The following is a 25,589-nucleotide window of genomic DNA, read 5'->3' on the forward strand; positions in this document are numbered from 1 at the left end:
TCCAAAAAAAAAAAAAATACAAAATATCAGTGAAACCAGAGCTAATTCTTTAAAAAGATAAATAAAGTTTCAAAACCTTTAACTAGACTGATCAAGAAAAAAAGAAATGGAAACCACATAAAATCAGAAATGAAAGAGTAAACATAACAACTGACAACACAGAAATACAGAGGATTGTAAGAAAATATCATAGTCAACTATATGCCAACAAATTGCACAATCTGGACCAACTGGATAAATTCCTAGATACAGACAATCTTCCAAAACTCAATGTAAAAGATTTTATCTGATGTTGTTTGTAAAGTAATATGCTATAAAAGCTTATGGCCTACGAGCAGTAGGCAATACTATATAGGTTTGTGTCAGTTCTCTATGATGTTCACATGACAGAACTGCCTAACAACGCATTTTTCATAACGAATCCCTGCCATTAAACAGTACATGACTGTAACTCTTTGAGCTCTATGCTTAAGACTTGTGAACTTTTCTATATATATGCTTAACATATAGAAATAAGATTTAAAGTAAAACTACATTTTACTTTATTGACTGAAGAAGGTATCAAAAGGAAACTGAAACTTTTTTTTTTTTTTTTTTTTATCCTCAACCGAGGACACTTTTCCATTTTTTGTACAGATAGAGTGGGAGGGAGAGAGAGGAAGGGAGAGAGAGAGAGAAACATCGACGTGAAGGGACACATCGAGTGGCTGCCACCCGCACGACCAACCAGGGCCGGGGACAAACTGCAACCGAAGTACGTGCCCTTAGCGGGAACCAAACCCGGGTCTCTCTGGACCGCAGGCCAACGCTCTAACCGCTGAGCCAAACTGGCCACGGCAGGAAACTGAAACTTTTATACAAAAAAATTAAGCACTGCTACTTGGGTTTGGAGCCTCAGTGGTATATAGAAGAAAATTATAACCATAAATGCATATATTAAAAGTTCTAGAATAAACTTATCTTTAACAAAACAGTTAGAAAAAAAAGTATATTACCAAAGATAGTTGAAATAATAAAGGAAGAGACGTAAAAGTTAATATAACTTAATTATAGTGATGATCAATTAAATCAAAAGCCTATGCTTGAAAGACTAATAAAATGTATCTATCTGTAATAAAAAATTAGTCAAAAAAGGCACAAATGAAAAACCGTTAGGAATAAAAAGCAAAGATTAAACTTTTTTTTTTTTAATCCTCACCCGAGGACATTTTTTCATTTTTTGTTCAGATAGAGTGGGAGGGAGGGAGGGAGAGAGAGAGAGAGAAAGAGAAACATCAACGTGAAAGGGACACATCAAGTGGCTGCCACCCACACGACCCAACCAGGGCCGGGGACAAACTGCAACTGAGGTAAATGCCCTTAGCGGGAACTGAACCCAGGTCTCTCTGGACTGCAGGCTGACACTCTAACCGGTAAGCCAAATCGGCCAGGGCAAGATTAAACATTTTTAAAATGACAAAAATACGAGTTAAAAAAAGGCGGCAGAGTGAATGGAAGCTACAAAGACCATCTCCCAGGACCAAACTGGAATTACAACTAAAATAAACACAAATCGATGGGAAAAGGGAACAAAAAAGCAGGTTACGAGGACCATATAACCAGTGTCACAGATTCGATCCTGGAAATCCGCTTAAACTTAGCACCTGAGGGAGTTTTTCATTCAACTGAGAAGCCAAGGCTCTACAAGTAACCACTACTGATAGCCTCCAGGCAAAAAGCTAGAGGATAACTGTACCATTCCTGGGCTAGCAACTCTAACCAAGAAAGTAAGACTTGACAGTGGTGTTTTATATGGGTCCTCCCTCACTCATCCAAACTCAGGAAAAGGAGTCACAAACAGCAGAACACCAAACCCCACAGGGAAAATTTGGCAGGCTCCAAAGCCCACTGTGATAGCCAAATTGGTGAAACACAGAAACAGAAGCCAAATGACAGAACAAGAGACCTCTACCCAAGATGAGATAAATGTGGAACAGTTAAGCAAGTTAACAGAGCTAGAATTCACAGCCATGATCTTGAGGAAGCTCAACATCATGAGTAAGGACACAGAGATGTTGAAAATCAACCAAATGGAAATTAAAAACCACCAAGAAAAAATCAAGAATGACATATCAGAAATAAAGAACACATTGGAAGGTCTAAACAGCAGAGTACAGGAAGCGGAGGACCGGATCAGTGAATTACAGGACAGGGTAAAAAAAATCAAACAGAAAACCAAAAGAAAAAATCAATTTAAAAAACAGGAAGACAGCTTAAGAGAACTGTGGGACAACTGGAAACGTACTAATATTCACATCACAGGAGTCCCCAAAGAAGAAAATGAGCAAGGGTTAGAGAATATATTCAAAGAAATAGTGACAGAAAACTTCCCTAATTTGGTGAAGGAAGAAGGCATTCAAGTTCAAGAAGCACAGAGAGCCCCAAGTAACAAGAACCCAAACAGGCCACACCAAGACACATAGTAATTAAAATGCCAAAAATTAAAGACAAAGAGACAATCCAAAAAGAAGCAAGAGATAAGCAACAGATTACCTACAAAGGAAACCCCATAAGGCTCTCAGCAGACTTCTCACAAGAAACACTACAGGTCAGAAGGGAATGGCATGAAGTAATCAAGGTCATGAAAAACAGGGATGTGAATCCAAGACTACTCTACCCATCAAGGCTATCCTTCAAAATAGAAGGTCAAATAAAGATCTTCCCAGATAAAAAAAGACTAAGGGAATACATTAGCACCAAACCAGCACTGCAAGAAATGTTAAAAGGACTGCTATAATTAGTAGAAGCAGGAAGAAAAATAGAACCACACGAAACAACAATTGCAATAAATAAGTACATATCAATAATCATTTTAATGGAAATGGACTGAATGCTCCCATAAAAAGACACAGAGTAGCTGATTGGATAAGAAAGCATGACTCATATATATCTTGTTTACAAGAGACACACCTCACAACAAAAGACTCACACAGGTTGAAAGTGAAGGGATGGAAAAAAATCTTCCAAGCATATGGAAAAGAAAAAAAAGCTGGGGTAGCAATACTCATATCTGATAAAATAGATTTTAAAATGAAAACCACAACTAGTGACAAAGAAGGCCAATACAAAATATGGAAAGGATCTACCCAACAGGAAGAGATAACCTTGATAAAAATATATGTACCCAATATAGGAGCACCAAAATATATTAAAAATTTTCTGGAAGACTTCAAAGAAGAACCCGACAGCAATACAATCATAGCAGGGGACTTCAACAGCCAACTGACATCACTGAACGGATTCTCTAGAAAAAAATTAGCAAGGAAACAGAGACTCTAAATGAAGCACTAGACCAAATGGATTTAATAGATATCTACAGAGAATTACATCCCAAAACTATAGAATTCACATTCTCCTCAAGTGCACATGGGACATTCTGAAAGATAGACCACATGATAAGAAACAAATTAATCTCTACAAGTTCAAGAATATTAAAATCATATCAAGCATCTTCTCAGATCACAATGGCATGAAACTAGAAATCAATTGCAACAAGAACATGCAAATACATTTGAACACATGGAGGCTAAATAGCATGTTATTAAGCAATGAATGGGTTACCAAGGAGATCAAGGAAGAAATTAAAAACTTCCTGGAAACCAATGAAAATGAACACACAACAACACAATCTATGGGACGCAGCAAAACCAGTTCTGAGAGGGAGGTTCATAGCACTAGAGGCCTACCTCAAGAAACAATAAAAATTTCTAATTGACTGTCTAACCTCACAACTTAAAGAATTAGAAAGCAAACAAAAAGAAAACCCCAGAGCAAGTAGAAGGAAGGAAATAGTAACGATCAGAACAGAAATAAATGACATCGAGACCAAAAAACAATTCAAAGGTCAATGAAACAAAGAGCTGGTTTTTCGAAAAGATAAACAATATTGATGGACCCTTAGCTAGACTCACTAAGAAACAAAGAGAGAGAACCCAAATACACAAAATCAGAAATGAAAGAGAAGTAACAACTGACACCACAGAAATACAAAAGATCATTAACAACGACTATGAACAATTATATGCCAACAATTCGACAATCTAAGTGAAATGGACAAATTTCTAGAAACACATAGTCTCCCAAAACTGGACTGGGAAGAGATAGAAAACTTGAACAGACCAATAACAACTAACAAAATTGAAGATGTAATCAAGACTCTCCCAGCAAACAAAAGCCCAGGCCCAGATGGCTTCACGGGGGAGTTTTACCGAACATTCACAAAAGAACTAACACCCATTCTCCTCAAATTATATCAAAAATTCAAGAAGAAGGAAGATTTCCAAACTCGTTTTATGAGGACAGCATAATTCTAATTCCAAAACCAGAAGAAGACACTACAAAGAAAGAAAACTACAAGCCAATATCCTTGATGAACATAGATGCCAAAATCCTGAGCAAAATACTAGCAAATCAGATCCAGCAATACTTCAAAAAAATTATTCACCATGACCAAGGGGAATTCATCCCAGGGATACAAGTCTGGTACAATATTCGCAAATCAATAAATGTGATACTCCACATGAACAAAATGAATAATAAAAACCACATGATCATATCAATAGATGCTGAAAGAGCATTAGACAAGATCCAGCATCCATTTCTGATATAACACTCAGCAATATGGGAATAGAGGAATGCTATTTCGACATAATAAAGACCACATAGGAAAGACCTACAGCCAACTTCATACTCAATGGGCTGAAACTAAAAGCATTTCACTTAAGGTTAGGAATAAGACAGGGATGCCCACTTTCGCCACTCTTATTTAACATATTACTGGAAGTCTTATCCACAGCAATCAGACAGGAAGAAAAAATATAAGAGATCCAAATTGGAAAGGAGGAAGTGAAACTGTCATTGTTTGCAGATGACATGCTATTAAACATAGAAAATCTACTAGACTTAATACATGCATTTGGCAAAGTAGCAAGATACAAAATTAACGTCAAGAAATCAATGGCATTCTTATACACCAATGATGAACTCACAGAAAGAGAAACTGAAAAAACAATCCCATTTACCATTGTGGCAAAAAAATTAAAATACCTAGGAATAAACTTAACCAAAGAAGTAAAGCACTTATTTGCAGAAAACTACAGGTAATGGGAAAAAGAAATAGAGGAAGATATAAAAAAGTGGAAGCACATACCTTGTTCATGGATTGAAAGAATTAACATCATTAAAATGTCCATATTACCCAAAGCAATCTATAGATTCAATGCAGTCCCCATCAAAATACCAACGACATATTTCACAGAACTAGAACAAATACTTAAAAATTTATATGGAACCAAAAAAGACCTCGAATAGCCACAGCAGTCTTGAAAAAGGACAAAGTAGGTGAGAGGACAATACCAGATATCATGTTATACTACAAAAAGACTGCAATCAAAACAGTTGGGTACTGGCACAAGAACAGGCATATAGACCAGTGGCATAGAATAGAGAACCCAGAAATGGACCCAAGACACTATGCTCAATCAGTATTTAAGAAAGGAGGCAAGAGCATACAATGGAGTAAAGACAGCCTCTTTAATAAATGGTGTGGAAAAATTGGACAGCTACATGAAAAAAAAAATGAAACTAGACCATCAACTTACCACATACACAAAAATAAACTCAAAACGGATCAAAGACTTAAATGTGACTCATGAATCCATAAAAATTCTAGAAGAAAATGTAGGCAACAGAATTTCAGACATCACACGCAGCAGAATTTTTACTGATACGTACCTAAGGCAACAGAAAAAAAGGAAAAAATGAACACATGGGACTACATCAAAGTAAAGAGCTTCTGCACAGCAAAAGAAACAACCATCAAAATGGAAAGGCAACCCACTGTATGGGAGAACATCATTGCCAATGATATATCAGATAAGGGGTTAATTGCCAAAATATATAGAGTACTCATACAACTCAACAAAAGGAAGAAAAAGAACCCAATTAAAAAACGGGCAGAGGAGCTGAATAGACACCTCTCCAAACAGGACATACAAATGGCCAAGAGATAAATGAAGAAATGCTCAACATCACTGATCATCACAGAGATGCAAATTAAAACAACAATGAGGTATCACCTCACACCTGTCAGAGTGGCCACCATCAACAAATCATCAAACAAGTGTTGGCCATGGTGTGGAGAAAAGGGGACGCTAGTACACTGCTGGTGGGAATGCAGACTGGTGCAGCCACTATGTAAAAGCATATGTTGTTACCTCAAAAAACTAAAAATTGAACTGCCATTTGACCCAGTGATTCCACTTCTAGTAATATACCCTAAGAAGCCTGAAACACCAATCAAAGAATATATGTACCCCCATGTTCATAGCAGCACTATTTACAATAGCTAAGATCTGGAAATAGCCCAAGTGTCCATCAGTAGACAAATGGATAAAAAAGCTGTGGTACATATACACAATGGAGTACTATGCAGCTGTAAGAAAGAAAGATCTCTTATCCTTTGAGACGACATGGAGGTACCTTGAAAGTATTATCCTAAGTGAAACAAGCCAAGGCAAATACCACATGATCTCACTTATTTGTGAAATATAACGAACATAACAGTCTGAGGAATAGGGTAGACCCAGAAACATGGAAGTAGGGTACTGACTGAGAACCCTCAGAAGAGGGGGTGGTGAAGGAAGGGAAGAGATAAACCACAGAACTTATATGCATGTACGCATAACCAATGGACATGGACAACAAAGCCGGGGATGGGGCAGGGGGATGGGGAGGAGGGTGTCAATGGGGTATAAAAGGAGAAACATCTATGACAAATATAAAATTAAATAAATAAATAAAATGACAACAATACAATGGATAAGTTTATGCAAAAAAATACTGACAAACAGAATTATGCAGATCCTTAAGAGAATAATGCTTTTTGAATGAGTGGTGTTTGTTTTAGAACACAAATATGAGAAATGCGGAAATATAATTCAATAAATCCAAAGAGAAAAGTTGTATCATCATCCCCATAAAATGTTAAATAGGCATATGGAAATATTAAACTCTCCTTTTTAATAAAATAAGACTTGATGGATATTTTGTGAACATGAAAAAACGTATCCACCTCATTCCCAAACCAGCAGCATGCATAATGAAAAATCATGATAGGTATTTCTACTCAGATCTATTTCATTAGTCCTAAGTCAGTAAGTGTTATCCTTTTACTGTGCTGCTTATTTTTTACAGGTGGACAAATATAAAATTAGATCCTTTCATCACATCTGTTTTAAAAATCCAGATGGATTAGGGTACTAAATATTAAAACAAATTTGGTATTTTTAGATAAAATATTGAAAATTTTCATTAGGCCCATGGGGTAAGAAAAACAATAAAAAACAGAAGACACAAGAGGGTTGTACCACAATATAAAAGTTTCAGAAAGCATACCATAAAGTGAAAAGACAAAAAGCATACTGAGAAAAGTAACACTTATAACAAAAAAACTGCCATTTAAAATAGAGAATTCTTACAAAACTCAGTAGAAAACAACCTGAAAAGCAATAAATTTATAAAAGCTTCACAACCTAAATGATAGACACATGAAAATTAAACAGTGGAGTTTTTCACACATTAGCGAAGAAATAATTTTGTACAGCTGAAAAGGAAGAAGGAAAAGTAGTCTTCTAATTGATAATAATATACCTATAAAAACTGGAAGTCCTCATATTCTACAATTCAAAAATATTAATCATAAAACTCTAGAGCAATTCTCAAACTTAGTAGATGTCAGCATCACATGGATGTCCTATTAAAACATGATTGCTGGGCCTCATTCCAGAATTTCTCTTCCATAAAGTTTAGAATGGGACATAGGAATGTGCACTTCAAACAAGCTTCCAGATTATGCTGCTGCTTCTGATCAAAAAAACGTCACTTTGAGAAGCACTGTTTTAGAGTCTGGAGATACATTTGCGTTTGTGCAAAGAATGAAAAGGATATTCATAGCAGCATTATTTACATTAATGAAAGATAGAAATTACTTAAGTGTCTACCAATAAAATATAGTATTTGGAATATAGTGTTGCTATTCAATGATGAGTTAGGGGCAAATGTGTATCATATATCCATTAAGATAATTTACTTTTTTTTTAAGGAATTTTTCTAGAGTCGCAAGGGGAGGATGAGGGTTTTTTTTTTTTTATCCTCGCCCAAGGACATTCTTTGCATTTATCTTCAGACAGAGCAGAGGGGAGAGAGGGAGGAAGAGTGAGAGAGAAACATCGAAGTGAGAAAGACACATCGAGTGGCTGCCACCCACATAACCCCAACCATGTCCGGGGACAAACTGCAACCGAGATACATGCCCTTAGCGGGAACCAAACCTGGGACTATCTGGTCCACGGGCCAACGCTCTAACTGCTGAGCCAAACCAGCCAGGGCAATTTACATATTTTTAAAAGCACCCAAAACAATAAACAGTATTGTTCAACTACATATATATATATATATATATATACCATATATAGATAAAATGAGAAGATTAGTGGACAAAGGATGAAAACTTAGAACTAAACTAGAGACACAATGAGGAAGACTCCAAAAAAAGAGCCATCAGAAATATGAGAAGAAGACAAAGGAGACTTCCCAGGAGAGAGTAGTCAAGTAGGGTAATGTAGCAGTTGTTCAAGTTAGGCAACTACTGTTATAGATGGCTTTACCCCATAAAAATTAACCAGAGTTTGACCTTCACTGGGAATTTGAAAAGCAACATCCTTCAGAAAAAGGGAGGACAGAAATGGCCCCAAGGCCAGAGTGTCCTGCATGCTCTGTAAATAAACTGATAGGGAGAAACTGAAGTTCCCTTTACCCCATAAAACTGTAACTGTTAAAAATATATGTATTGCACCTGGATAACCACTGATATCCATCTCGAATTTGTTAGTTTTTAAAACTTAGATAATAGAAAGGATAGCAGGATAGATGTATGCTGACCCAGTTCACCCAGTTCCCTTTCGCCTCAGCTCCCTCCCATCTCTGTTCCCTCCTGCTTATTGCTAACTGCCTCCGCTTCTGTACACCCAGCTTGCTTGCTCTGCTAAACTCTTGAATGACCCCTGTCCTATATAAGCAACTCTCCCCCTGAGCTCGGGGCTGCAGTTCTCCTCTGTGTAGGTTGGCTGCAGTCCCTGCACAGGTAATAAAGCTCACCTCTAATTCACCCAACTTTGTGTCCGAGTGAGGTTGACTCTCCTGAGTTACAACGACTACAATTAAGTCATTGGTGACCTTTACCTGGATAGATTCTAAAAAGTGGAGGGGAAGAACCAAAATGCTACGGGATGCAATTTAACTTGAGAAACTCAGAAACATTTATTAAAGAACTTAACCTTTTAACTACCTGCTGCACACCTTATATACACAGCCTAGCTAAGACGAAACAGTTATGGAGAGTTTTTGTAACAGGCATGCAGACCATTTACTCCTCTAAACATACTAGGTTTTATAGCAGGAACAAACAAGACCATCGTAAAACTGATTGTTTGAGCCACCTCTTGGACCCTTTTACTTCCAGTGGGGAAGTTTCAGGCACTCATTTCAGGGCTGTCACTGGAAGGTTATTCACTATGTGACCCTGTATTAAGGTTAAAAACTACATCTCCACTACTAAGTCTTTGTGTCTTGAACAGAATTTGTCTGTATCCAAGTGTCTCCCTTTCTATCATGGTCATTAGAAACATCAGAGATATACTTGCAAGTTAACTTAGAAACTCTAATATATATTAACCATCAGTATAAATCTACAAGCCAATATGGCCCTGCTACTAATCTGTTACTTTACATTTTCTGGGTAGTTTGATTTTTATCTATTACTAATTTCCCATCTTAACATATGGACTCTTAGAAATCACACAAAGCCTATTGTAAAATAAAGTGGAGACAAACAACTTACCTGGGATTTATTCATTTTCTGGTGTTCTTGGGAAAATGTAGACAACCCTGAAGACACCCTGGGTTACAAAAAGAAAAATTGGGTCATGAAAGATCTGGCCTGCCTGGCAGCTCCTGAATTCTTCTGCCCTAAAAGCTACACAACCCCAGTAAATAGGAAGAATGCCAGCATCCCTTTGACCTTCAGAAGGTACAGGGAATTGGTGAAAGAATACCCATTTGACTCTAATATGACCATATAGCTTTGGGGCAAAAAATGTTTACTGGGTTAATATAAATATTTGCTTCCCATGTATTTTTTAATATTAAATCTCCCTTGGTGTTCACAAAAAAAAAAAGTTTTAATGACAAACCTGATTAAAACAAATCAAACACCTAATGAAGAAATATTAACCCTTCATCAAAATTGTTGTAAAAAGTACTGAGGACTAAGCTGTTTACCAACGTTCCTACTAACGTTACTAAATTTTTAGTGACTTCAAAGAAAGCTATAAAAAGCAGTGCTTTAAGGAAAGGTCTATGTTTTAATTCATCTTTGTTGCCATTTCTCAAAAGGATGTTTTTATATGAAACTTCTTATAGTTGCGTGAAAATAGTACTGGGTTTCTCCACGAACAATACTGTCGTCCTGAGTAAGTCACTAACCTTCAGAAGAAAAACAACTTTTTTCAAATGAGACAAAAACAGGTAATTCTTGAAATATTCTTCCTGGATGCCGGGGCAAGTCAGGACAGAGGAACAGCATATATCAAGATGCAGGGACGGGCGAGCACTTCGGAATCCAGACAAGTGGAAAACCAAGGGCACTGTCCGCCTGGAGAGGAACGATAAGGGACAAGCTGCGGCCGCTGGCGAGGCTTGCACCCCAAAACCACGCCACACAAGTCACGCGTCAGGCACGCGCACACACTCCTCCCGCAATACCGCCCCCACCCCACGGACCGGACGCGCCCGTCACGCCCTCCTGCGGCCCAGAGAACCGGGCTGCGGACGGCGTCCTCCCCGCTCCGTGCAGAGAATGGGCAAGTGCGGGGGGGGGGGGGGGGTCCAGGTTCATGTCCCCACAGAGACGCCCAGTCCTGCCACCGAGGGGGCCCACGCAGCTCCTCCCACCGCCGGTCACCAAGAGCCTCCCCGCAAGTGGGCGAGCCCGCCTCCGTTCCCGCCCAAACCTCCAGCGTCCACCCGCGGCTCCCTACTCATGTGACACTGGCCACAGAGATCGCAGAGACTCGGCGGCCCCGGAACCGCCTCCCACGCGAGGCCTGAGACAAGCAAAAGGCGAAAGTGCCAAGAGATAGAAGGCGGTACTAGGCATGCGCAGAAGGCCGCCCGCCGCCGGGACTGCCTTTCCCTCCAGTCTGTGCTCCAGCCTTTCGGGATTGGCGGAGAGGTGCAACCTCGCGGAGCCTTGGGAGGTGTAGGAGGGAGCTCCCTGGATCCGGCCGCGGCTCAGAAAGTCGTGGCTTACAGCTGAGTCTTTGTGCAGACAGTGTGCGATTTAGACAGAAAGCTAGTTCATCAAAATCGTGAAAGCAATAAACGAACATTGTAGATAAGTCAGGAAAGAGACACAATCAAAAAGAAAATATTTTTATTTATTTATATATACATATTCTTTCATCTGTGACAAAATTATTTGAATTAATGGAGATACACCGTTTCATAGAAAGATCAATATTGTCTGACAAAATTACAATAAGAATCTAAACGAATTCTTGTATGTAATTTTTCTCTTTGATTTTTAATATATTGAGGACTATATAAAAGCATTCTTAATGTCATCTGAAATAAATAGAAAACTGAATTAACAGCCAGAAAATATTTTAAAAAGGAGAAAAATGCCTAAGAAGTATTAATATGTATAAATTCCTCTATTATTCAAAATAGTTTGGCATCTGCTTAATGGAAACACTGTGGCCATATTTATTTAAAAAATATTTTCTTTATTGATTTTTAGAGAGAGAGAAAGAGAGAGATCAAAACATCAGTGAGCAAGAACATCAATTGGCCACCTCCTGCATGCCCCCCATTGGGGATCTGGCCCACAACCTGGGCATGTGCCCTAACTGGGAATCCAACTGGCAACCTCTTGGTGCATGGGTTGATGCTCAACCACTGAGCCACACCAACTGGGCCATGGTTATTTTTTTAAATCTAGTGTAATGTAGCATTTCAAAACAATGAAAGAAAGAATAGAGTATTCCAAACAGAAAGTCATTCCCAGCAATCTGAAATAAAGGTTATATCCATAAATTATATGTGATAAAATTCACATGGATTCAAGATTTGACATATTTAAACCACTAAGTTTAAAAAATTAATGAAATAAGTTGAGATGGGGAAGTTGTGACACCAAAGATAGAAACCATAAATTTAATATCTGATACATTTTACTCTAGAAAATAACTCAATTTTAGTTTTAAAATACTAAAAGAAAATAAAACCAGACATTTATATTTTTATTATTTGAGAGAGAGAAAAATATATATTAACTAAATAAAGTTATCTTTAAACCAATAAAAAGAAAATTTTTAAATGGACTCTAGAACTGACCAGTAATAGCCCTGGCTCCATGACTCAGTTGGTTGGAGAATTGCCCAGTACACCGAAAGGTTGTGAGTTCGAGCCTGATGGGACCTCGATGATTCTTATGTAGATGTTTCTCTCAGTCCTTCTTTCTTCCTTCCTCTCTCTCTAAAAGTTGATTTTTTTAAATTATTAGGTGAAGATTAAAAAGAAAATAAGAACTAACCAGTAATATAATAAAAAATAAAATGCAAATGAATGTTGTCATTAAAAAGTCCACTAGGAGAATGAAAAGAAATGCAAATGTTTAAGTAAAACCATGTCAGATATAATTTATTGAGATTTAAATTTTTAATTTACTTTTTAATTTATATATACCAACATTCACTCTATTTGTTGCCATTTTATACATTTTGACAAATGCATAGATCTGCGTAACCACCACCATAGTCAAATACAGAACTGATTTCATCACTGCCCCCCAAATTTTTTTTATGCTATTCTTTTGAAGTCAAGTTCTCTCATCACTCTTACCCTCTGGCAGCCACTATTTATTCTTCATGCCTATAGGTTTCCCTTTTCTATAAAGTCATATATATGGAATAGTACAGTATATAATCTTATGAATCTTGTATCTTTTATTTAGCACAGTGCATTTGAGATTCATCTGTGTTGTTCCATGTACCAATAAACTTGGTTTTTTGTTTTTTGTTTTATTGTCACTCAAGGATATATTTACTGAGAGGATATATATATCTAAGGATATATTTAGAGAGAGGAAGGGTGAGAGAGAAAAACATCAGTGAGAGAGAAACATCAATTGGTTGTCTCTTGCATGCACCCCAACTGGGGACCAAACACACAATCTAGGTATGTGCCGTGACTGAGAATCGAACCCACAACCTTTCAGATTTCTTATATCCTTAGATTTTGAAGGATAAAACAAATATAACTACAAATCTGTACACTATTTTTTGCAGCTGTGTAAGAATAATGAGATTTGTAAATTAAGGGCTTTTTCATGTGGATGTTTTGCCACTGGAGTTGAGTGCTCAGAAGATCTTTTATAGTTCTTTAATATTATATTTTTGATCTGTCATTTAGATGACATTATTTGCCCATGCAACTCCACCTGTCTTTCTAGTTATGACCTTATTATGAACAGTGTTTGTACTCACTGTGCAAATGTCCATATATTTCAACAATATCAAAGAAGATGAGTGAGGTGAACATAGACATACATCTTTATCCTTCCCCATTGTTAAGTGTAAAAAATACTTTTTTTTATCTTCCTCTTTGTCTTTCTCCTTCCCCCTTTTCCCTTTTGGAGGGAACTATGTAGTTTAAGATGAGCAATTGAGGGGACTGAGAGAGTGATCCACACAGAGCTTGACTTCTTTGTGCTTCATCATAAGGTGTGCTACTGACCAGCCTTATTAAGCACACTTCTAACGAGCACCTCGTGGGAAATCAGCTGGCTGACTCAAGAAATTCAGGAAACAGGACAACAGAGTTTACTCTCTGGGATCCTGGCCATGAGGTTGGATGTCACACCTTGCTGAAAAGAGACACTGGACCTAAATGGTGCAGCATGACTTTGTTCCTGCTTGGCTAAGTTTCTCAACACCACAAGCAGTTAAGTCACCCACAGCTACCTCTGAAAAACACAGAAAGCACCTACCCTGAGGAGATGGTAGATTTGGAATAAGCCGTGGTTGACATAATTCCTCTGACGGCTCTTTTAACAATGGACCTCTATGAACTACAAAAGATTCCTGGCACCGTCCTCCCTGTTTCACCATGTCTGTGGACTCTGGTGTCTCTAAGGGAGCATATCCTGAAATCACAGGGAATCTATCTGGTTGGCATGGCTCTTCCCAAGGTCATGATGGCATAAGTCAGCACAGTGGGGTGGCACAGGGAACTGTCACCACTGGAATGGCAGCTTTCACTCCCGGAAAAGCTATGCCTTTCAGGAAAAGCCACCTACAGAAATTAGGGAAGAAAAGAAAAAACAGGGTGGAAAAGTTGCAGTTTGAAAAGAAATATTTTCTTTTTTACTATTATTATTATTATTTTTTTATCCTCACCCAAGGACATTTTTGCATTTATCTTCAGGTAGAGTGGGAGGGAGGGAGGGAGAGAGGAGGGGAGAGATAGAAACATCGATGTGAGAGAGACATCAAGTGGTTGCCACCCACACGACCCCAACCGGGGCCAGGGGACAAACTGCAACTGAGGTACGTGCCCTTAGCGGGAACCGAACGAAGGACTCTCCAGTCCACAGGCCGATGCTCTAACCACTGAGACATACCGGCCAGGGTGGGAGACTTTTTTTCTTTGAATCCAGAAGCTGGCAAATAGAATCAGCCATGCAGACCTATTGGGACTCTTTCTGGAGTGGTGCCAAACAAACCTCCAAAAATGCCAGTCATCAAAAAAGTTTCCAAAGAAGATCCTGCTGCTGCCTTCTCTGCTGCACACCTCACCAGGATCTCACCATGCAAATGGGAACAAATCGTCCAACGTGGTTCCAAGTGTCCATAGGAACCTGGTTCCTGAGCCTGCACCACCTCCTTCCAAGCCCAGTGCATGGAAAGCTAACAGAATGGAACACACATTAGGATCCCTTTCGTCTAGACAGGTGTCTGCTTTTACCAGTCCAATCTCTGTTACCAACCCAGTACTACTGGCTGATGGTGCAGTTTTAAGCTCTCCCAAAGAGAGCCCCTCCAGCACCACTCCTCCCATTGAGATCAGTTCCTCTCCTCTGACTAAGTTGACCCACCGAACTACAGACAAGAAAAGCGAGTTCCTGAAGACTCTGAAGGATGACTGGAATGGGGATTTCTCAGAGAATAGAGACTGTGACAAGCTGGAGGATATGGAGGACCACAGTACACCTGAACCAAAGGAAAATGGAGAGGAAGGCTGTCATCAGAATGGTCTCCCTCTCCCTGAAGAGGAGGTCCTCTCACACTCTCTGGAAGCAGAGCACAGGTTATTGAAAGCAATGGTATGGCAGGAGTATCCTGAAAATGATGAGAATTGCCTTCCTCTCACAGAGGATGAGCTCAAAGAGTTCCACATGAAGGCAGAGCAATTGAGAAGAAATGGCTTTGGGAAGAACAGCTTCTTCCAAAGCCGCAGTTCCAGACTGTTCTCCCCTTAGAGAAGCACTTGCAAAGCAGAGTTTGAGGACTCAGACACAGAAACCAGTAGCAGTGAAACATCAGATGACAATGCCTGGAAGTAGGCATATATGTGTTCACAGTTACATCTGTCCCATAAACTCAGCTTGTGTGCTTAGAAATCTTTTCCTTTTCTTGTGTTGTTGAATATTTCATGCACAAGGGAAATGACCATAGCCCAAAGAGAGAGCAATTGGCTTGTTTAGCTTTTGTTGTTGTTTTTTCCTGTTATCTGCTTGATAGAAAGACACTTGCGTAGTGTGACAGATTTTTTAAATACACACAGTATGTATGGGGTGATGTACATGTGGGAGCTGGCAGTGCAGACAGGAGCAGACACTGATCTGCAGCAATAGCTTCCACCAGCCCTTGGGGCACTCACCCCTGTGCTCAAGCAATCATTGTCAGTGACAATGTGACTATGGAAGTTATAATTGTATTACATTAATGCTAATAATTTGGATATTTTATTTTATTTTTGGCTGCTCGGGTAACACTAGCCCTTAACAAAGCATGTGTGGGTTTCTATTATTTTCTTTTTTTTCTTTTTTGGGTACAGCTGTAAAATATTTTTATATAGGAAATGTGTTATTCTTGCTGCCTTGATTTTGATAACATTATTTACAGATTTAAAAGACATGGTTATCTTGAGGGGGAAACTGCTGTATAAAATCACTAACTTGGAATAAATATTTTGCATCTGTTTGGATTGTGTTGTGTAAGAAGTATATTTTCATTAAAAGTAGATGAGTGGTTTCTGTTTTAGGAGAAATACTTCTGGTAACCTGAGGAACATCTGAATTCAGACACACCTGTTTCTCACTTTAGCAGCTACTTTGTTGATGCAGAAAAACCTGTGCAATAAATTACCAGTAATAAAATCAGAACACCCCCCCCCCCAAAAAAAAAAAGAATATTTAAGGCAAAGTAACTTTTTTTTTTAATGTAACAGAGCATGATGTCAGCGTCATGGTGCTGTAACATATTTCTTCTTTTTCTCTCCTTTTTCTAACAACTAATTAGATATCCATCTACAAACAAAAATACTTTGGTAGAAGTTGTGGAATCCAGCACCACAAGCGAAATGAACCATAATGAGTCTCGCCCACTTCTGCATCCATTAATAGGCATACAGACAGACCTTGATATTGGGCTATAGAACCAGCAGAGCCAGTGAACTGCACTGACCCTTCCTGCCACGACTGGAAAACACGGGGCCAGTCCTCACCTGGGAAAATACCATAGACTAGAGGAAATTTGCAGGAGTCTAGCCTTCCAAAGGGGGAAATTCCAGGATGCTACTGAAGCAGAAAAAAATACAAGCTTGGATCCAGTGGAGGTGGTGAGAGAAACTTGGTTAGCATTGTGCCTCCCCCAATGCAACACAGCACAGGTTTGATTATCTGTCAGTGGTGACTGACCTATCCCACAGTATTGATTATCTGCAGTGAATGAATGCAGGGCTTTTCCATTTGTACAGGACACCTAAAATAATGCAGCACCTAAATTACTGAAGTGGAAACTCTATAACTGTGGAAAGGGAGGAGATCAGGATACAGGCAGATAAGATTATCAAAAGGCATTAAAGGTACTTGTTTCCTGCAGACTGTGCTCAGGACTTCAGTGGGAAGACAGCCCACACAGGTGTGGAAGTACCTCAGTGAGGATCTACCCTCTGGGTTCACAGGCACCCGAACACCCTGAGTGCTAAACACACACTTCCTACCACTCTGTGGCCAGCTCCCTGTGCATGCTTCCAAGCTCAGTGACAAAAGCGGGTCCAGTAAATGGAGTGCTATCAGAGAAAGAGGACAAAGATCTGTAAATAAAAAAGAAACCACAAACTTGACCTATCATGCCAGATTCTGGAAAACAAAACAGAGGTTTCCAATAGCCAGCCAGGTGAGTGGTGAGACCAGAGAACACACAAAAATGTAATAAGTCTGCCACAAGAAGGAGTAAGAAGAGTGGAGCAGGTGTAAATATACAAAGACAGAGAAAGTCCCAGATATAGCAGCGAAAAACAAAGTGTAACTTATCTATAGGCAACAGTAAAGAATTTAGGAGGTGCCAGCTATTTCAAATGCAAAATTATAAAAAATATTTTTAAAAATCAAGGACTCATATAATCACCAAAAGATAGCAATAATTCTCCAGATACCAAGCTCAAAAAGCACAGAATTTTGTGATGGAGCAGGTAAATAATTCAAAATAGCTGTTTTGAAGAAATTCAAGGAGCTACAACAGAACTCAAAAAGACAATTCAATGGAATCAAGGGATAAAAGACAGGAACAAAATGAGTTATTTATTAAAGAGATGTAAAGCATAAATAACAAAACAGAAATCATGGAGCTGAATAATTTAATGAATGAAATCAAAGATGCTATAGAAAACTTCTACAGCCCTGGCCGGTTTGGCTCAGCGGTTGGAGCACTGACCTGTGGACCAGAGAGTCCTGGGTGTGGTTCCTGCTAGAAAAAGAAAAAGAAAACTTCTACAGAAGAGTAAATCAAATGTAAGCATAAGTGAGAAAAATGACAGAAACTATGAAGTGACCCAATTAGAAGAAAACAAAGAAAAAATAATGAATAAAGCCTATGAGATTTATGGCACTCTATCAAATGTAAAAAATATTAAAATAATTTGGGTTCCAAAAGGAGAAGAGAGGGGAAAAGAGGAAGAAAATGTATTTAAAGAAAGGTGAGCCCTGGCCGGTTTGGCTCAGCGGTTAGAGCGTTGGCCTGCGGTCCGGAGAGACCCGGGTTCGGTTCCCGCTAAGGGCATGTACTTTGGTTGCAGTTTGTCCCCGGCCCTGGTTGGTCGTGCGGGTGGCAGCCACTCAATGTGTCCCTTTCACGTCGATGTGTCGATGTTTCTCTCTCTCTCTCTCTTTCCCTCTCTCTCCCTCCCCCCTCTATCTGTACAAAAGTTGGAAAAATGTCCTCGGGTGAGGATAAAAAAAAAAAAAAAGAAAGCTGAGAATTTCCTAATGTGGGGAGAAATTTGGACATCACAGATTACAAAGTTAATAGATCACACTCTGTTCTCTCAATGCAAAAAGACCTTCTCCAAGACACAGTATAATGAAACTGTCAGATATCAAATATAAAGAGAAAGAGCCCAGCCGGTGTGGCTCAGTGGTTGAGCGTCGACCTATGTACCAAGAGGTCACCGGTTTGATTTCTGGTCAGGGCACATGCCTGGGTTGTGGGCTTGATCCTCAGAAGGGAGTGTTCAGGAGGCAGCCAATCAATGTTGATGCTTCTCTCATTGATGTTTCTACCTCTCTCTCCCTCTAAAAAAATCAATAAAAATATTTTTTAAAATTTTTAAAACAAAACAGATAAAGTGGAATAATATATTCAAAGAATTGAAATAAACAACATGCCAGATACTACTCTATCCAGCAAAGTTATCCTTCAGATATGAAGGAGAAATACTTTCCCAGACAAACTAAGCACACTGACATGCCTTGCAAGAAATGCTGAGAGAAGATTTTCAAGGTGAAAGGAAATGACATTAACCAGCAACATGGAAACATATAAAAGAATACAACACATTCGTAAAGATGTACAATCAGACTTAAAAAACTGAAATTCTGTAATAGAATGGTGTGTTAATTTGTTAATAAGTATACAGTATAATAAAAGGTAAAAAATGGCATCAAAAACATAAAAGGGGACAAGTAAAAGTGAAAAGCTTTTATAGGCAATCAAAGTTACTATTATCTTTAAATGGGCATTTCATCTATGAGATGTCTTATGTAAGCCTCATGCTAACCAAGATGTAAAAACCTAGAGTAAATTCACAAAAGATAAAGAAAGAGGAAACAGTATATTGTCACAGAAAATTATCAATTTACAAAGGTAGAAACATACAGAGGAGGAAAATGGAAATACAAAACAACCTGAAAATAACTGAGATAGTTTCAGTAAGTCCTTACATACTAATAATAACTCCAAGTGTAAATGGATTTAATTCACCAATCAAAAGACACAGAGTAATTAGATGGATAAATAACAAAAACCAATCATATGCTACCTACAAGAGACTCACATCAGCTCTAAGAACAAATATAGTCTCAAGGGACAGAAAAAGATATTCCATACAAGTGGACACCAAAAGAAAACAGGAATTGCTATACTTATATCAAACAAAATAGACATTAAACCAGAAATGATAACAAAGAAAGTCATTATATAATTGTAAAGGATCAATTCATCAAAAAGATATAACAATTGTAAATGTATATGTACCCAAAATCGGAGAACCTCAGTACATTAAACCAATACTAACAGATCTGAAAGGAAAAACAGACAACACAATAATCGTTCAATACCCTGATTTCAGCAAGGATAAATCATCAGACAGAAAATCAAGAAGGAAAAGTTGGACTTGAAAAATACGTTAGACCAAAAATGTACTTGAACCATACATTCTACTAAAAGGACTTACAGAACATTCCATTCAACAGCAGCAAAGTACACATTCTTCTCAAATGCACCCAGAACATTCTCCAGGAGAGAGCATATGAGCGCATACAAAAGAAGTCTTAGTAAATTTAAGAAAACCTAAATCACATCAAGTATCTTTTCTGAACAGAAAGGTATAAAACTAGAAATCAACAATAGGAAAGCTGCAAATCTATAAATATGTTGAAATTAAACATCACATTTCTTTTTAAATTGAATTTATTGGGGTTTCATTGATCAATAAATTATATAGGTTTAAGGACACAATTCTATAATACATTATCTCAGTGTTGTATTATGTGTTCACCACCCCAAGACATGTCTCTTTCCATTACTACCACTTATCCCCACTTTACTCTCTCCTACTCCCCATCCCAACCCCTTTTCCATCTTGTGATGACTGTACTGTTATCTATAAGAGCTTCTTCTGTTTGTTAGTTTGATTTCTTCTACCCACTCCCCTTTGACAGCTGTCAGTCTGTTCTCTGTATCTATGAGTGTACTACAATTTTGTTTGTTAGTTTATGTTGTTCATTAGATTCCACATATAAATGAAATCATATGGTATTTGTCTTTCTCTGACAAGGTTATTTCACTTAGAATAATGCTCTTCAGGTCCATCCATGCTGTCACAAAGGGTAAGATTTCGTAATTTTTTTTTTTTTTTTTTTTTGGCTGAGTAGTACATATTCCATTGTGTAAATGTACCACAGCTTTTTATTTTTTTATTATTTTTTTTATCCTCATCGGAGGACACTTTTTCTTTTATCTTCAGATATTGCTGGAGGGAGAGAGGGGGGGAAAGAGAGAGAGAGAGAAACATCGATGTGAGAGAGACACATTGAGTGGTTGCCACCCACACAACACCAACCAGGGCCAAGGACAAACTGCAACCGAGGTATGTGCCCTTAGCAGGAACCGAACCAGAGACTCTCTGGTCCACGGGCTGATGCTCTAACCAATGAGCCAAACCAATCTGCATTCCCTCCCACAGTGCACAAGGGTTCCCTTTTCTCCCTATCCTCACCAACATTCCTTTGTTGATTGACTGATGATAGCCGTTTGGACAGATGTGAGATAATATCTCATTATGGTTTTAATTTGTGTTTCTCTGATGAAAAGTGACATTGAGCATCTTTTCATATGTCTATTCACTATCTGTATGTCCTATTTGGAGAAGTGTCTAGTTAGGTCTTTGCCCATTTATTAATTGAATTGTTTTTTTCTTGGTGTTGAATTGTATAAATTCTTTCTAAATTTGGGTATTATCAGATGTATTATTGGTGAATATGTTCTCCCATTCAGTAATTTGTCTTTTCATTTTGTTGATGGTTTCCTTTGCTGTGCAAAAATTTTTTTAGTTTGATGAAGTCCCATTTGCTTATTTTTTCTTTTGTTCCCCTTACCCAAGGAGATATATCAGAAATAATATTGCTACAAGAAATGTCTGAGATTTTACTACGTTTTATTTTAGTATTTTTATGGTTTCAAGTCTAACATTTAAGTCTTTAATCCATTTTGAGTTTATTCTTGTGTATGGCATAAGAATGTGGGGTAGTTTCATTTTTTTGCACTTATCGGCCCAATTTTTCCAACACTATTTATTGTTCTTGTCTCCTTTGTCAAATATGAATTGGACATAAAGGCATGGGTTTATTTCTGGGCTCTCTATTCTGTTCCATTGATCTTATATTATGCAATCTTTTAAGCTGTGCTTGTCACCCTGGCCAGTTTGGCTCAGCAGTTAGAACATTGGCCTGCAGACCAGAGAGACCCAGGTTCGGTTCCTGCTAAGGGCACATACCTCGGTTGCAGTTTGTCCCTGGCCCCAGTTGGGGTCATGTGGGTGGTAACCAGTTGATGTGTCATCTCATATCGATGTTTCTCTCTCTCTTTCTCCTTCTCTTCCTCCCACTCTTTCTGAAGATAAATGTAAAAATGTCCTCAGGTGAGGATAAAAAAAAATTAATTAAAAAATAATAAAATGTGCTTGTCTAGCAACTGTTTTGTAAATAGTAAAATAGTATTTTCTATATATATAATCATGTCATATGCAAATAAAGTCAGTTTTATTTCTTCCCTTCTGGTATAGATGCCTTTTTTTTCTTCTTCTTGTCCTATAGCACTTTAATTTACAATAGATAAAGTAAAAATACACATGTTTGTCTCATACCTAATTTTAGGAGAAAAGCATCAGTTTTTCACTATTAAATATAATGTTAGCTACACATTTTCTCAAAGCTCCTTCCTAGTTTGCTAAGAATTTTTGTCAGAAATAGACTTTGTAAAAAAAAGAAATAAAAAAAAAAATACATTAGCCCTGGCCAGTTTGGCTCAGCGGTTAGAGCGTCGGCCTGCGGTCTGGAGAAACCCGGGTTCGGTTCCCGCTAAGGGCACGTACTTTGGTTGCAGTTTGTCCCCGGCCCTGGTTGGTCGTGCGGGTGGCAGCCACTCGATGTGTCCCTTCACATCGATGTTTCTCTCTCTCTCTCCCTTCCTCTCTCTCCCTCCCACTCAACCTGAACAAAAAATGGAAAAATGTCCTCGGGTGAGGATTAAAAAGAAAAAAAAAGAAATAGACTTTGTATTTTTCTGCTTTTGTTAACATAATGTTTTTTTTGCTTTTAGTCTCTTTATTTAGTAAATTTTATTAGTTGATTTTCAAATGTTAAATCAACCTTGCATTCCTATGACAAATCCCATTTCTCATGATATATCCTATTTTTCATATATTGTCAGGTTTGATTTACTAAAATATTGAATGGAATTTTTCAGCTATGTTTATGAGGGATATACTTCTATAGCTTTCTTTTTCTTTCTTTTTTTTTTTTTTTTATGTCTTCAGTTTTTATGTTGAAGTGATGCTGGTCTCTGAAAGTGAATTGAGAATTATTCTTCCCAACTCAATTCTGTGAAAGTTTGTGTAAAATTTGTATCATTTCTATCTTATTTCCTTTGTAGAATTTATCAATGAGGCCATCTTGGAGTTTGTTTGTTTGCTTTTGTTTTTATGAGAAGTTATGTATTCAATTACTTTAATGTGTATAGAATTATCCAGGTCATCCATTTCTTTATAAGTGAGGTTTGGTGGTTTTATTTATAAAAGACAATTGTTCTTCTTGTCTATGTTGTTATATTTGTTGGTATAAAATTTCATCTTTTCAATTTCTAAGAGCCCTTGTTACTTTTTTTTTTTTTTTTTGGCATTCTTGATATTGATAGTTTTATCTATTTTTTGTCCTGATCAATCTAACTAGAAGTGTATCCCCATTTTATCAATTTTCTCAAAGAATCAATTTGTAATTTAATTGATTTTGTCTATCTTTATTTTATTTTTTTATTTAAAATTTTTTTTCTTTATTGATTTTAGAGAGAGAGAAAGGGAGAGGGAGAGAGAGATAGGAACTTCAGTGAAAGAGAATATCGATTGGCCGCCTCCTGCATGCCTCCCACTTGGGATTGGGCCCACAATCTGGGCATATGCCCTAACCAGGAATCAAACCGGTGACTTGGTGCATGGGTCAATGCTCAATCACTGAGCCACACTGACCGGATTCTACTTTTATTTTTTATTTTAGTGATTTTCACTGTGATTTTTTTTCTCCATATTGTTTAAATTCTCTCCTTTTCCTAGATTCTTAAGGAGGAGGCTGATTTGAGAATATTTTCTACTAATGTAGGCAATGAGATAAATGTTCCTGCTTCCCACAAATTTTGATATTTCCTTTTAGTTTTAAATATATTCTAATATGCCTTTTGAATTCTGTTTTGACCCATGAGCTATTTGGAAACATTACTCACTGAAGATCATTGCAAGTATGTGGTAAGCAACTTCTCAAATTTTCTCACCAGATGATTTAATGTAACTTCACACTTGTTAAATTTCTGTTTTAAAAAAAGCCTCATGGCCCTGGCCGGTTTGGCTCAACGGTTGGAGCGTCGGCCTGCGGTCCAGAGAGACCCGGGTTCGGTTCCCGCTAAGGGCATGTACCCCGGTGCAGTTTGACCCTGGCCCTGGTTGGTTGTGCGGGTCGCAGCCACTCGATGTGTCCCTTCACATCGATGTCTCTCTCTCTCTCTCTCTCTTCTTCTCTCTCCCTCCTGCTCTATCTGAACAAAAAATGTCCTCGGGTGAGGATAAAAAATAAATAAAATTAAAATAAAAAATTTAAAAAAAAAGCCTCATGATAAACATTTCTTACAGACAGAAAATATCAATAGTGTAGAAAAATAGTAAAAAGAAAAAAATAGCATATCCCAGTATCACATGCTTCAACCAGGGCCAGGTACAAACTGCAATCGAGGTATGCGCCCTTAGTGGGAACTGAACCTGAATCTCTCTAGACCACAGGCCGACGCTCTATCCGCTGAGCCAAACCGGCCAGGGCGGGAGGCCCAATTTGTGAGTGATCCTCCTCTCATACCTCTTGGAGACTGGCCAAGGAAACGGGGATGCCCCTTCCCTTTGCCCTTCTCCTCCTAGGGACCCTTGCACTCACCCTTTATAGCCTCCAACTCCACATCATGGGAACCTCACAGTCACTTCTTTTGATGGACACTCCATTGGGATGTCTCCTTTGGAATATTGACTGTCAGTTTTTGAGATGTAATCAAACCCAAGAAATTAATCTTTTATTGCAATACTGCTTGGCCCCAGTACTGGGTAGATAATGGGTCTCAGTGGCCTGAAAATGGAACTTTTGATTTTGACACACTTCAAGATCTTGATAACTTCTGTCGACGCAATGGCAAATGGTTGGAAATCCCCTACGTTCGGGGCTTCTTTACCCTCTAATCTCGCCCCTCTCTCTGTCAGTCCTGCTCTATATATCAAATTCTTTCAGCATACTCCAAAACTCCTCCTCCAGCTGACTCTGAATCTCCCCCCTTTGATCCTGCAGATCATAGTGTCCCATCATCAGCCCCATCTATTCCTCTTCCCTAGGTCCCTCCTCAAGAGCCCCCACCATTCCAGCTGAGGGTCAGATCCTGACTCCCCAGGTCTTCCTTCTCCCCCTCATACTTGCTCACGCACAGGATGGGGGACCCCTCGGGACCCTCAGGCACCTCTCCTCTCCCTCTGAGAAGTAGCAGGCACTGAGAGGACTGTTAGAGTCCACCTCCCTTTCTCCCTCTCAGACCTGTCCCAGACAGAGAAGAGAGTAGGCTCCTTCTCCACCGACCCAGACAGTTATTTGAAGGAGTTGAGACACCTAACCCAGCCGTAGGACCTGACCTGGCATGACTGTCTATATCATCCTCTTGCCTTCCTTGCTACCTGGAGAGGAAGAGCGGGTCTGGCGGCTGCGCAGGCACACGGACGACCTCCACAGGGCAGACAACCAAAAACCTGTGGGAGCAGCAGCTGTTCCCCAGGGAAGACCCCAATTGGCACTATCAGGTTGGTAAACCTGGCAGAGACCTTCGTAACCATGTGGTCACCTGCCTAATAACCGGGTT

The 25,589-nt window shown here is 38.6% G+C and overlaps 1 protein-coding gene and 1 pseudogene across 1 annotated transcript in view; one reads left to right on the forward strand and one right to left on the reverse strand.

Moving 5' to 3' along the window:
• Positions 1-10,741, reverse strand: part of ZNF33B (zinc finger protein 33B) — a 46,123-nt gene extending 35,382 nt beyond the window's left edge. The window contains exons 1-2 of the mRNA XM_036265032.1: positions 10,582-10,741; positions 9,938-9,995 (exon numbers count right to left, since the gene is read on the reverse strand). Coding sequence (XP_036120925.1) covers positions 9,938-9,952 — 15 coding nt within the window. The 5' untranslated portion in view covers positions 9,953-9,995; positions 10,582-10,741. The remainder of the gene's footprint in view (positions 1-9,937; positions 9,996-10,581) is intronic.
• A 3,305-nt stretch (positions 10,742-14,046) lies between these two features.
• On the forward strand, positions 14,047-15,721 carry LOC118632796 (annotated as a pseudogene).
• The last annotated feature ends 9,868 nt before the right edge of the window (positions 15,722-25,589 follow it).

Source organism: Molossus molossus, unplaced genomic scaffold (genome assembly GCF_014108415.1).
Source record: "Molossus molossus isolate mMolMol1 unplaced genomic scaffold, mMolMol1.p scaffold_m16_p_17, whole genome shotgun sequence".
Taxonomy (NCBI): Eukaryota; Metazoa; Chordata; class Mammalia; order Chiroptera; family Molossidae; genus Molossus; species Molossus molossus.